This window comes from Nycticebus coucang, chromosome 10 (genome assembly GCF_027406575.1).
Source record: "Nycticebus coucang isolate mNycCou1 chromosome 10, mNycCou1.pri, whole genome shotgun sequence".
In the NCBI taxonomy this organism is placed as follows: Eukaryota; Metazoa; Chordata; class Mammalia; order Primates; family Lorisidae; genus Nycticebus; species Nycticebus coucang.
The window spans coordinates 76,957,615-76,970,033 of NC_069789.1; the positions used below are offsets into that span (position 1 = coordinate 76,957,615).

The window sequence follows — 12,419 nt, forward strand, 5'->3', positions numbered from 1 at the left end:
ATCACACCGTCGTGGGCCACAGGTTGAGGACCCCTGCGAGAATAATATATTTCTCAAGCCCCAGAGAGCACCGTCCTGGTACAGTTTAAGTACCTAATATAACTTTTTTCCACATACCCACTTCTAAGGGCTGTGATGATGCAGTCTGCACAAAATCGATGTAAACACTCCTTTGTAGTCATGGTATTCTTCAACATATCCAAACAAATTGGGCACATTAATTCACTGTGTAGACTTCGAGGTGAAACCACAATTTCCAAGCCATCTGTTATTGCCTCCTGTAAAAAAGTCACTTTACAATTAAATCTACTTAATTTATTTTATTATGGTCAAGTTCAAACATATAAAAGTATAGGAAATGGTAAAAATGAACAGATACATATGTACCAGCTCTACACTATTTTATACCTTTTCTTCTATCTGCAGACTTTTTTCCACCTGAAGTTTCAATAGATTACCTTAACTTATATTTCACTAAAACAGAGTTCCCTCATTTCATCTCTACCAAATCAATAAATCGTTATCTTCTTATTCATGGAGAAACTATACCTCTTCCTATCAAAGGTACATTCCTTTGTACTTCTAAAGATATCCTGCTTTTCATTATTCTACTTGCTCTCAGACTTTAGCAATCTATCCCTCTCCATTGAATCAGCCTAGGAGACAAGTATCTCAACTGAGCTGCTGCACAGTAAATTGTGAATGATGCACTTTGTCTCCATCTCACAAATGTAACAAATTCAAAATTTAACTTTTCATTCCCCTCTTCAGTTTTTGCTCCCTTCCTCTGCTTTCCTGCACAGCCAAATTTCTTTGAACAATCATCTATCCACCTTTTTTTCACTGCTGTCCTTTTACTAGACCACATAGACATATAATTATCATCTCCTTGGTTCATGCTTGGAACCAATGAGAATGCATCATGATTCCATTTAATCTTCAACATAGTACAATCTGCTCAAATGAATTGCTCTTGTCAAGGTCATTAAATATAGAGCCATCCCTCTGTATATCCACATGGGACTACTTCTAGCAACCCTCACAGAGACTAAAATTCTTGGGTGCTACGTCCTTCACATAAAATAATGTAGTATTTCCATATAACCTATGCATACCATCCTCCTATGTACTTTAAATCATCTTTAAATTACTTACAATACCCAATACAATGACTGCATCACTTCATGTGCATGGATTTAATGCAGTACTCCACAGATGGCAAATTCAAATTTTGCTTTCTGGAACTTTGTGCACTTTTCGCCCAAAATATTTTCAATCTATAGTTGGTTGAATTCACAAGACATAGAACCCATGAATACAGAGGGCCAAATGTATCCCCAAATCTAATACACACTTTTCTCAATCTTCATCTTACTTAATCTCTCAGCAGTGTTGAACACATTAACTCTATCCTCCTTGAAATACTTCTTTTAGAATTTAAATCCTCCTTCTTTCCCACTCTCCCATTATTTTCCCCCTTTACTCTGATGGTCCCTCTCAGTTTCCTTCATGGGTTCCTTGTCCACTACCAAATTCCTAAATCTTGAAGCACCTCTGGATGAAGTTATAGGTCTTCTTCTCATCTCTCTGGGTGATTTTACCCATTCCCACTGCTTAAAATGTGCTGACAACCTCTAAAATTCTATATTCAGTTCAGCTTCTCGTTAGCATCTCTCCCTGTCATGTCAGTCTCAAACTTAAAATGAGTCCAGTTTTATGCATGTTTGTAGCCTTCTAACAGCGTGCTTCTCTCCGGTCTTTCCTGTCTTGACTTTCTCAAAGTAGTCTTCCCTAGTACCTGGTATTACGTTACAATATGGAGGACTTGCTGTTTACATAATTTCTCATGTGTAATTTTAGGCATATTTACTCGCTTAATGCCTATAAACTCCATGGGCTGGTACCACATCTATTTTATTCACCACCTTTCACCTCGTACTTAACAGAGAATTATGCTAAATTACTGTTGAACCAAATGAAGTGTCAGTCAGGACTGCTTGTATATAAACGTACTATTACTTTATGTTCTGTGTAAGTTTTCATTTTCTGAAAATGTATCTCATGTCTTATATTCCCCCTTAAGTCATCTTAATCTGTATTACCTGAGGTGTTCGCTGTAATTCATACAAACTGAGTTCCCATGTTTTGCTTAATGGCTGAGTTCCGTTGGTCTGCACAGCCTGAGACATCACTAGGAATAAAAAGGAGACAAAAACAATTTCAGAAAGTGAAAGAGAAAGCTAAGGTCTGAATGCTTGTGTACCTCCAAATTCCATATGTGGAAACCAAATCTCCAATGCAATAGTAATAAGAGGCGGGGTCTCTGGGAGGTGATTAGGTCAGAAGGGCTTTATGAATGGGATTAGTGCCCTTATAAAAGAAGCCTTTTCAATCTTGTAATCTGTGAGGACACACAGAAAGCACTACCTAGGAAGACAGGCCTTTACTAGACACTGAATCTGCTGGTGTCTTGATCCTCACAGCCCCAAGGCCCTCCTACCTCCCTTAAACTCCTCCTGCAGCTTCAGTGATGCCGCCTCTTAGCCACTCACCTTGGATACTACGTTCCCATCCTAGGAGTGCACTAGTATTTCCATCAGAACCGCCACCTGCCAGATCAACCTAGAGCTCCATGTCTCCTTACATGTACTTGTCCATGTCTTACTATTATATTTTGTCCACAGTGATGTGGTTCTGAAGAACTTTAACATGTATTTTCACCAATCTATGAGAGGGGATATGCTGACAAAGTGATAAAGCTACACAACCAACACAGGGGCCTAATCTTCTTCAGGATGTCAAGAAACCAGACCATGACAACTGGGAAGGCAGACTGAACATAATGGAGTATGCACTACACTTGGATAAAAGCAGGAATTCGTCACTACTGAAACTTTATGATCTGGTGACTGACAAAAACAACACCCACTTGCATGAATTCATTGAGACCCGCTAACTGAAGGAGCAGGTGAAATCGATCAAAGAATTTGGTGACCACGTCATCACTTGCCCACGATGGAGGGTCCCTGAATCTGGCGAGGCAGAGTACTTCTTCTACAAGCACATTTTGGGAGACAGTAATGACAAGAGCTAAGCTGACTTTCCCACAGCCACAGAGGGGACTTCTCTGGTCACCAAGGCGATACATGCATGTTGGCATTACCTTTTCTGTAAGTTGCACCCACTTAAGTTCCATCATTTGTATCATTCATTCGAATAAAGAAATTTGGTTTAAAACAGCAAACTAAAACAAAACAAAACATGAGAAAAGCCAAGAAAAAATATTAAACTGTGTGTCAAATATTTTCTATGTGAAAAGAAAATACATTTATGTTTCTGCATAGTCGGGGCTTCCTGAGCAAAGAAATCTATACCTGAAACAACAGGTTTCCTATACCTAGGAAACTTGAAGATAACTAAGCAGATGACTAATAACCAAGGTTCCTCCTCCTCCTTCTGTTTCCAAGGATTATTTGTTTATATTAGAGAGCAATTATCTGTCTTCCTGTCTCAGGAAGGGGACTGAACACGGACTCAAGCTCCCGGATTCCTACCTTCCTGTCTCGGGAAGGGGACTGAACGTGGACTCAAGCTCCCGGATTCCTACCTTCCTGTCTCGGGAAGGGGACTGAACGTGGACTCAAGCTCCCGATTCCTACCTTCCTGTCTCGGGAAGGGGACTGAACGTGGACTCAAGCTCCCGGATTCCTACCTTCCTGTCTCGGGAAGGGGACTGAACGTGGACTCAAGCTCCCGGATTCCTACCTTCCTGTCTCGGGAAGGGGACTGAACGTGGACTCAAGCTCCCGGATTCCTACCTTCCTGTCTCGGGAAGGGGACTGAACATGGACTCAAGCTCCCAGATTGCTATTTTCTGGTTTCTCACATACTAAATGAATATCCAGCTTTCCTCACACTGCTCCAGGGGAAGAACTAGACAAAGGTGAATTGATACAATTATCACTATAATAATTAATATGCCCCTGGTCCAGAAATTTTATGTCTACTAAAAACTAAAATTTTAGGTTAGCAACTAGCAACTGAAATTTTCATTTGAAGTTTGCCCATTAAAAATGTACCAATTTAGTGTGTTGTTCAGGGTCTTAGAGAAAAAACATAATATGTCTGAACTATTGAAAATTTGTATTTGCATACTAGTTCAATAACATTCTAAGTTAATCTTTGGAAACTAGAGACCTAAGCACTAATGTGAACACTCTTTCTTTCTTTTTCTTTTTTTTGGAGATAGTTTTGCTTTGTCACCCTCAGTAGAGTGCCACGGTATCACAGCTCACAACAACCTCACACTCAGGGGCTTAAGTGATTCTCTTGCCTCAGCCTCTGGAGTAGCTGGGACAATAGGCAGCTGCCACCACACCCAGATAGTTTTTTCTATTTTTAGAAGAGACAGGGTCTCCCTCTTGCTCAGGCTGGTGTCAAATGCCTGAACTCAGGCAATTCACCCACCTTGGCCTCCCAGAGGGCTATGATTACAGGTGTGAACCACTGGGCATGGCCCTAACATTATTTCTATACAAGTATTAATTTTATAATACTGGTAAACAAAGTAACGTAAAGTCTTCCTAAAATACAATTTCTATCCTTTTTCTAAGCTATAATCCTTAAAATGGTTGACAAGAGTGAGAAAAACTGTAGTCAAGTCTAAGCAGCATTAAACAAGGTTCATATGAAAAAAAATTAAAGACAGTATTAGTACAGGTTCCTATTCAAGTCTCTGAGTCCCTAAAGACTCTCAATCCCCTGACTGGAGCTACATTTGTCCCCAAGCCCATTCAAGTAAAAACAGATCCACTAAACCATAGATTCCTCAAGAATAAGGGCAGAAAACTATTTTAGGGATATCCTTAGGTTATAACAACACAACAAATGAGACAGCTAGAGAGCATGAGAGGTGATCTTTGGATCGGGATCAGCTTAGGTCTGCATCCTGCTTCTAATAGTCACTAGTGGATTCACAGGCAAATTTCTCAGTCTCTCTAGGCATTTTTTTTAAACCTGCAAAATGGTAAAAATGTGCAAGTTCACTGTCAAAACTCAATGAGACAGTCATATGAAGTACCTGGCATGTTCCATAACTGACAGCCATAAAACTTGAGAGGATACTGTCTTCTTTATTCCAGTTAAAAGAAGCATTCTATTTCCTAGCACCGCAACACATAAAAGACTAGGAAAAAAATTTAGACCCTCCCTAACTTCTCAAAAATTTTACATTAATCCTCTTTAAAAAACAGTAGTTCTTTTAAAGAAATATTGAAAAGAAGTCTTAGAATCTTGGTTACGTGCCTCATGAAAATCAATTAGTAGGCTGATTCAAGATTAGTCAGTTAAAGCTTATTCTATAACAAAAATTGCCAGATACAGCAGATTTCCTTATTAATTCTCAACTTTTAGTAACCTGTATGTGGTTAAATACTCAGTTCCTAGAAACTTAAGGGAAAACATAAAACCATATTGGACAGAGATGCTATTGAGCCCATGGGCTCACTACTTGATGTGCCCAAAAGTGATGGCACTGACTTTGGAGAAAAGAAAGGCTTTATTATAAGACCGGGCAGAAAGGAGAAGGGCAGTGAGCTCACATCTCCTTGATTTACTGTCTGGGGCAAGTTTATGGGCTTAGGGGGCAACAGAAAGAATTTAGGAATATTAGCTTGGCAGGGCTTCAAATTTGACGATTTGGGATATTCAACCTGCTACCCATACATAGGCTGATTTTTTGAGGACTTTTTTGCTTATTTGTGGTGTTAGATATCATGAAAAGTATACATGGAACTTTTTTTGCTAATCAGTTTTTGTTAGTGTTTGTATATTTAATGTTAGCCCAAGATTACTCTTATTCTTCCAGGGTGCAACGGAGAAAAAAAATAGGCTGGACACCCCTGGTACAGTAAGGTATGTTAAGGAAGATTTTTAGACCCAGATCCTCTAGCCAAAAGACCTTTGCTTCTGAAAAGAGTTCCAACCATGTTGCCCAGTCTTCCTGGTGCCAAGAGGAAGGATTCACTAATTGTACGTCAAATACCTAATTCATTATCAGAGCTCAAAGCTTTTTCTATTGTGCATGCTTGCACTACGTGACTTGTACCTTTTAGTTCTCTATTATACTTAAAAGGTAACTTGACATTTTCTTATCAACAGAGGAGGCCCAGTTTGGGCTGATCCCACGGTTAGAAGACATGTCTGGCTCAAATTTCATTAGAAATTTGTGGATTATCATTCCATTGTACTGGAAGCTTTCCTATCCTCTCTAAACTATGGCTTTCACTCAAAAAAAAAAAAAGAAACTGTAGATCATTTATAAAATTTTCCTTGTATTATCCACTCCCTTCCCTGGTACCAAACACACATACAATCTTTATTTTTTTTTTTATTACTTTTTATTTTTGTAGAGACAGAGTCTCACTTTATGGCCCTCGGTAGAGTGCCGTGGCCTCACACAGCTCACAGCAACCTCCAACTCCTGGGCTTAAGCGATTCTCCTGCCTCAGCCTCCCGAGTAGCTGGGACTACAGGCGCCCGCCACAACGCCCGGCTATTTCTTGGTTGCAGTTTGGCCGGGGCCGGGCTTGAACCCACCACCCTCGGTATATGGGGCCAGCGCCTTACCGACTGAGCCACAGGCGCCGCCCCACATACAATCTTTAAAAGGATTAAGATTATATACAGGGTAGGTAACACTGCTGTCTAACAATTAAGGATCAGGGGCTAAAGCACAGAGAACCTATATGGTCTTTATTTTCATGGTGAGATTCTTCATAAACCAAAGCCTCAAGTGAGATCCTGGCACATACTGGATCATAGTAAACTCATAATTTGATTCTCAGATAAGAGCCTCAAGTATATACTTTCTATAGTATAGGTAAAAGAAGAATTCATAACAAATAGCAGATGTGCAGACAAAAGAGCTAAAATTTTCCTCAAAAATAAATAACTGTGGCTCAGTCAGTAAGGCGCCGGCCCTATATACCGAGGGTGGCGGGTTCAAACCCGGCCCCGGCTGAACTGCAAACCAAAAAATAGCTGGGCGTTGTGGCGGGCGCCTGTAGTCCCAGCTACTCGGGAGGCTGAGGCAAGAGAATCGCTTCAGCCCAGGAGTTGGAGGTTGCTGTGAGCTGTGTGAGGCCACGGCACTCTACCCAGGGCGATAAAGTGAGACTCTGTCTCTACAAAAAAAAAAAAAAACTTTAAATATAACATTTCAAGCTAAACTCTCAAGAATTCTGTAGCTAAAAAAAAATGTTTACCAGCTGCTTTAATCATAAAAATTGCCTGGGCTATGTGAAATGAAACCACAGATTAATACGAGTGAGCTATAAATTAAAACCTCCTGGGAGTGGGGAGGATGGGCAGAGGGAGGGTGATTGGTGGGATTACACCTGCCGTGCATCTTACAAGGGTACATGTGAAACTCAGTAAATGTAGAATATAAATGTCTTAACACAATTAACTAAGAAAATGCCAGGAAGGCTATGTTAACCAGTGTGATGAAAATGTGTCAAACGGTCTATAAAACCAGGGTATGGTGCCCAATGATCGCATTAATGTACACAGCTATGATTTTCTTTTTTTTTTGTAGAGACAGAGTCTCACTGTACCGCCCTCGGTAGAGTGCTGTGGCGTCACACGGCTCACAGCAACCTTTAACTTTCCGGCTTACGCGATTCTCTTGCCTCAGCCTCCCGAGCAGCTGGGACTACAGGTGCCCGCCACAAGGCCCGGCAATTTTTTTGTTGCAGTTTGGCCAGGGCTGGGTTTGAACCCGCCACCCTTGGCATATGGGGCCGGCATCCTACTCACTAAGCCACAGGCGATGCCCTACACAGCTATGATTTAATAAAAATAAAATAAAATAAAATAAAACCTCCAAGAAGAGATAGAATTTAGGTAAATGGGGTTATTTAGAAATGTCCATTTACATTTTGAACAATGCTTGCTATTTTGTTTCCTACGGCTGCTTTAACAGTACTACAAATGTGATGGGTTTTAAACAACAGTAATTTATTCTCTCACAGTTCTGTAGGCCAGAAGTCCTAATTCAGTATCACTGGGCCAAAATAAAGGTGTTGGTGGGAGTATACATCCTCCAGATGCCCTAGGGGAGAACCTGTTCCTCCCCCCCCCCCCCCCCCCGTTACCTTGAGGTAAAAGTCAGTACTCCTTGGCTTCTGGACACATCACTCCAACTGCCTATGTGCTCACACTGCCTCATCCTCAGTCCACATGTGGTAACACTTAGCACCCACTTGGATAGTCCAGGATAATCTCAATCATTAATTTAATTACATACGCAAAGACCCTTTTTTCCAAGTACAGTAACATTTGTAAATTCCAGGAATTAGAATGTGAGTATCGTTTGGAGGACATTTTTCATCCTACTCCAATTGCCAAAGGTAACAGTTAACCATAACCCACCAATGAACATAACCAACTCCCCACAGATAGTTAAGGTTTTATCCTGTATATAATGTTTCCTTAATGTGTTATTAGATTTTGCTTTGTTTCTGTGAAATACATACCAAAAAATATAATCACTCTTAAATTACTTAGATTATGCCATTTCCCTATAATGTATTTTTCTCCATTTGTTTTAGATATGCCTCCCTAAGCATTATGAAACAAAATTAAGAAGCTCTATCTCCTCTTTTTAATAAGATCGTTTATTCTTCCATGGTTATTGTCCCTTCTGAACAGGGTAAAATAAAGGTCACATCAAACTAACTCTACCCATCTTTAGCATTTTTCCTTTCTTTGTTACATTACATAACATGTGAATGAACAATTTCTTCTTTAATTAAAACATTGCTTGCTTACCAGAATACAGGTATTAGATTTTAGCAACTGACTCAAGACTAGGCAAACGAGGGAGCAATAATAATTGAGTAAGCAATCTAACTGCCAGTTTAATCTGAAACTACAGCTGTAACACAGACCCTAATTTCTATAAGCTTTTAAAGACACAAAGTGATCTTTATAGAAAAACTTGTCATTGTACTAAGCATCTAGAATATGCACCTAAATTATTCTTGGTAAACTAATAGCTTCTTTATTTAAAAAGTTAATATAATCAATTCCTAATTGGATTATGTCTTTTCTACACTGTGGGACATACATTATGACCCATGCAAAGGTGATTTGCCAAATCTTTATTACTCACAGTGATAAATCTTTGAGTACTGATAATAAATATAATGTTTCTAGTCTCCCTAGAAACATTTCCTGTAAAATTGTTACAGGGAAAATAAAAATTTAAAGTTGGCTCAGCGTCTATAGCTCAGAGGCTAGAGTGCCAGCCACATACACCAGAGCTCGCGGGTTCGAATCCAGCCCAGGCCTGCCAAACAACCGTGACAATTATAACCAAAAAACAGCTGGGCGTTGTGGCGGGTGCCTGTACTCCCAGCAAGAGAATCGCTTAAGCCCAAGAGTTTGAGGTTGCTGTGAGCTGTGACGCCACAGCACTCTATCCAGGGCAACAGCTTGAGACTCTGTCTCAAAACAATAAAATAAAATAAAATAAAAAAATAAAAAGAGAGATAGTAACTGCTTCTACTCAACGTATTAGTGGAAGTTCTAACCAGAGCATGTAGAGAGGGGAAAAAAACAAAAGAAATGGCATCCAAACCGGAAAGGAAGTAAAATTATGTTTGTAAATGACATGCTGTTATATGCAAAAAACCCTACAGACTCCACACACAACACACACACAACCTGCAAAAAGGTGAACACGTGAATTCAGCAAAATTGCAAGGAAATAAAAAAAAGAAATCAACATAAAAAAATCAGTTGCATTTCTATGTATTAGAAATGAACAATCTGGGGCGGCGCCTGTGGCTCAGTGAGTAGGGCGCCGGCCCCATATGCCGAGGGTGGCGGGTTCAAACCCAGCCCCGGCCAAACTGCAACCAAAAAATAGCCGGGCGTTGTGGCAGGCGCCTGTAGTCCCAGCTACTCCGGAGGCTGAGGCAAGAGAATCGCTTCAGCCCAGGAGTTGGAGGTTGCTGTGAGCCGTGACGCCACAGCACTCTACCCGAGGGCGGTACAGTGAGACTCTATCTCTACAAAAAAAAAAAAAAAAAGAAATGAACAATCTGAAAAGGAAATTAAGAAAATACTTCCATTCAGAATAGCATAAACAATAATAATACTCAGGAATAAACTAACCAAGGAGGTCAAATATCTGTACCCTGAAAACTATAAAATAATGCTGAAAAAAATTAAAGGCATAGGTAAATGACAAAAAGCCCACATTCATGAGTTGAAAGACTAAATATTGTGAAGACAACAGACAACACAGGTGATCTTGAACTTATGACGGCGTTACATCCTGATAAACCCATCATAAACTAAAAGTCAAAATTATTTCCAACTTACAGTGGGCTTACCCAGACGCAGCCCCATGATAAGAACCCCATACTTGAATGCATACAGTTTTCGCACCATTTTCAAGTAAAAAAATCCTAAACTAAGCCACTGTTAAGTCAGGGGCCATCTGTATTATCTAAACCAGGCATCCTCAAACTGCGGCCCCCGGGCCACATCAAGTGGTGTGAATTGTATTTGTTCCCGTTTTTGTTTTTTACTTCAAAATAAGATATGTGCAGTGTGCATAGGAATTTGTTCATAGTTGTTGTTTTTTTTTTTTTAACTATAGTCCGGCCCTCCAATGGTGAATTGGCCCCCTGTTTAAAAAGTTTGAGGATGCCTGATCTAAACCAATCTACAGATCCAATACAATCTCTATCAAAATCCCAATGATGTTTTTTGCAAGACTTGGAATAACTCATACTAAAATTTCACATAGAATCTCAGAGGGATTATCAAATAGCCAAAATAATCTTGAAAAAGAATAAAGTTAGAGGATTCATGTTTAATGAAAATTTACTACACAGATACAAAGGAGTAATGAGGTAATGGCATAAAGACAGACACACAGACTAATGGAAGGAAACATATACAAGGTCAGACAATTAAGTTTGCAAACTCACCCCAGCAAAGTGCTGCATACCTCACTAATGAACATCACTATTGTCACCTTTAAAGTACTCTCCTTAGCCATCTGGTGACCTTACGGTCAATTAATTTTCAATAAAGGTGCCAAGACCATTCAATGGCAGCGGGGGAGAAAGTCTTTTCAACAAATGGTGCTCAGAAAACTGAATTATCGGCAGCGCCTGTAGCTCAGTGAGAAGGGTGCGGTCCACATACACCAAGGCTGGCGGGTTCGAACTTGGCCCAGGCCAGCTAAAACAACAATGACAATTGCCAAAAAAAAAAATAGACAGGCATTGTGGTGGGTGCCTGGAGTCCCAGCTACTCAGGAGCTTAGGCAAGAGGATCACTGGAGCCCAGGAGTTTGAGGTGACTGTGAGCTATGATGCCAGGACACTCTAGCCTGGGGCAACAGAGTAAGACTCTGTCTCAAAATAAGACAAACAAAAACAAAATAGAAAATAACAAGCCTTTATGAGCACATGGACAAACTAGAACCCCCTGTGCAGTGCTGGTAAGGAACTGGTACAGCAGCTTTTGAATACAGCATGGCAGTTCCTCAGAATTACCGTATGATCCAATAATCCCAATTCTAGGTGAATTACCCAAAGAATTGAAATAATAGCATTGTTTATAATAGCCAAAGATATGGTACATATGTACCATGTTCATAATAGCATTATTATATTTTATTTTTTATTTATTTATTTTTTTTTTTGTAGAGACGGTCTCACTTTATGGCCCTCGGTAGAGTGCCGTGGCCTCACACAGCTCACAGCAACCTCTAACTCCTGGGCTTACGCGATTCTCTTGCCTCAGCCTCCCGAGTAGCTGGGACTACAGGCGCCCGCCACAACGCCCGGCTATTTTTTGGTTGCAGTTTGGCCGGGGCCGGGTTTGAACCCGCCACCCTCGGTATATGGGGCCGGCGCCTTACCGACTGAGCCACAGGCGCCGCCCCATAATAGCATTATTTATAATAGCCAAAAGATGTAAACAACTCAAACTTCCATCAACGGATGAACATGTGCTATACACACACAAAATACTATCCAGCCTCAAAAAGGAGCAAAGTTCTGATATGTGCTACAATGCAGATCAACTTTGAGAGAAGTATGGTAAGTGAAAGAAACCAAACATAAAAGCAGGAAGATCTACTAGTCAGATTCATAGAGGAAGTAGAACAGTGATTACCAGAGACAGGGCTATTGAGGTATACGGAGGTGCCGGGCCATTTAATGGGTACGTTTAATGGGTACAGAGTTTCAATTTAACATGATGAAAAAGTGCTGGAGACAAGACGGTGAGGTTGTGGGACAAAGGGAATGTACTTAATGCCACTGAACTCTCAAATGGATGAAACGGTAAACTATGTTATGTATATTTTAACCATAATAAAAAATACAAAT

At 40.3% G+C, this 12,419-nt stretch overlaps 1 protein-coding gene across 2 annotated transcripts in view; it reads right to left on the reverse strand.

The window, feature by feature from the left end:
* RNF2 (ring finger protein 2) overlaps nt 1–12,419 on the reverse strand; it is a 48,246-nt gene that overhangs the window by 16,704 nt on the left and 19,123 nt on the right. Inside the window, exons 1-3 of one of the 2 annotated variants that reach the window (XM_053607254.1) lie at nt 3,164–3,181; nt 2,103–2,191; nt 118–278 (exon numbers count right to left, since the gene is read on the reverse strand). In XM_053607254.1, coding sequence (XP_053463229.1) covers nt 118–278; nt 2,103–2,189 — 248 coding nt within the window. In that variant the 5' untranslated portion in view covers nt 2,190–2,191; nt 3,164–3,181. Of the gene's footprint in view, nt 1–117; nt 279–2,102; nt 2,192–3,163; nt 3,182–12,419 lie in introns of those variants that run through there. The other variant, XM_053607253.1, reaches the window with a different exon arrangement.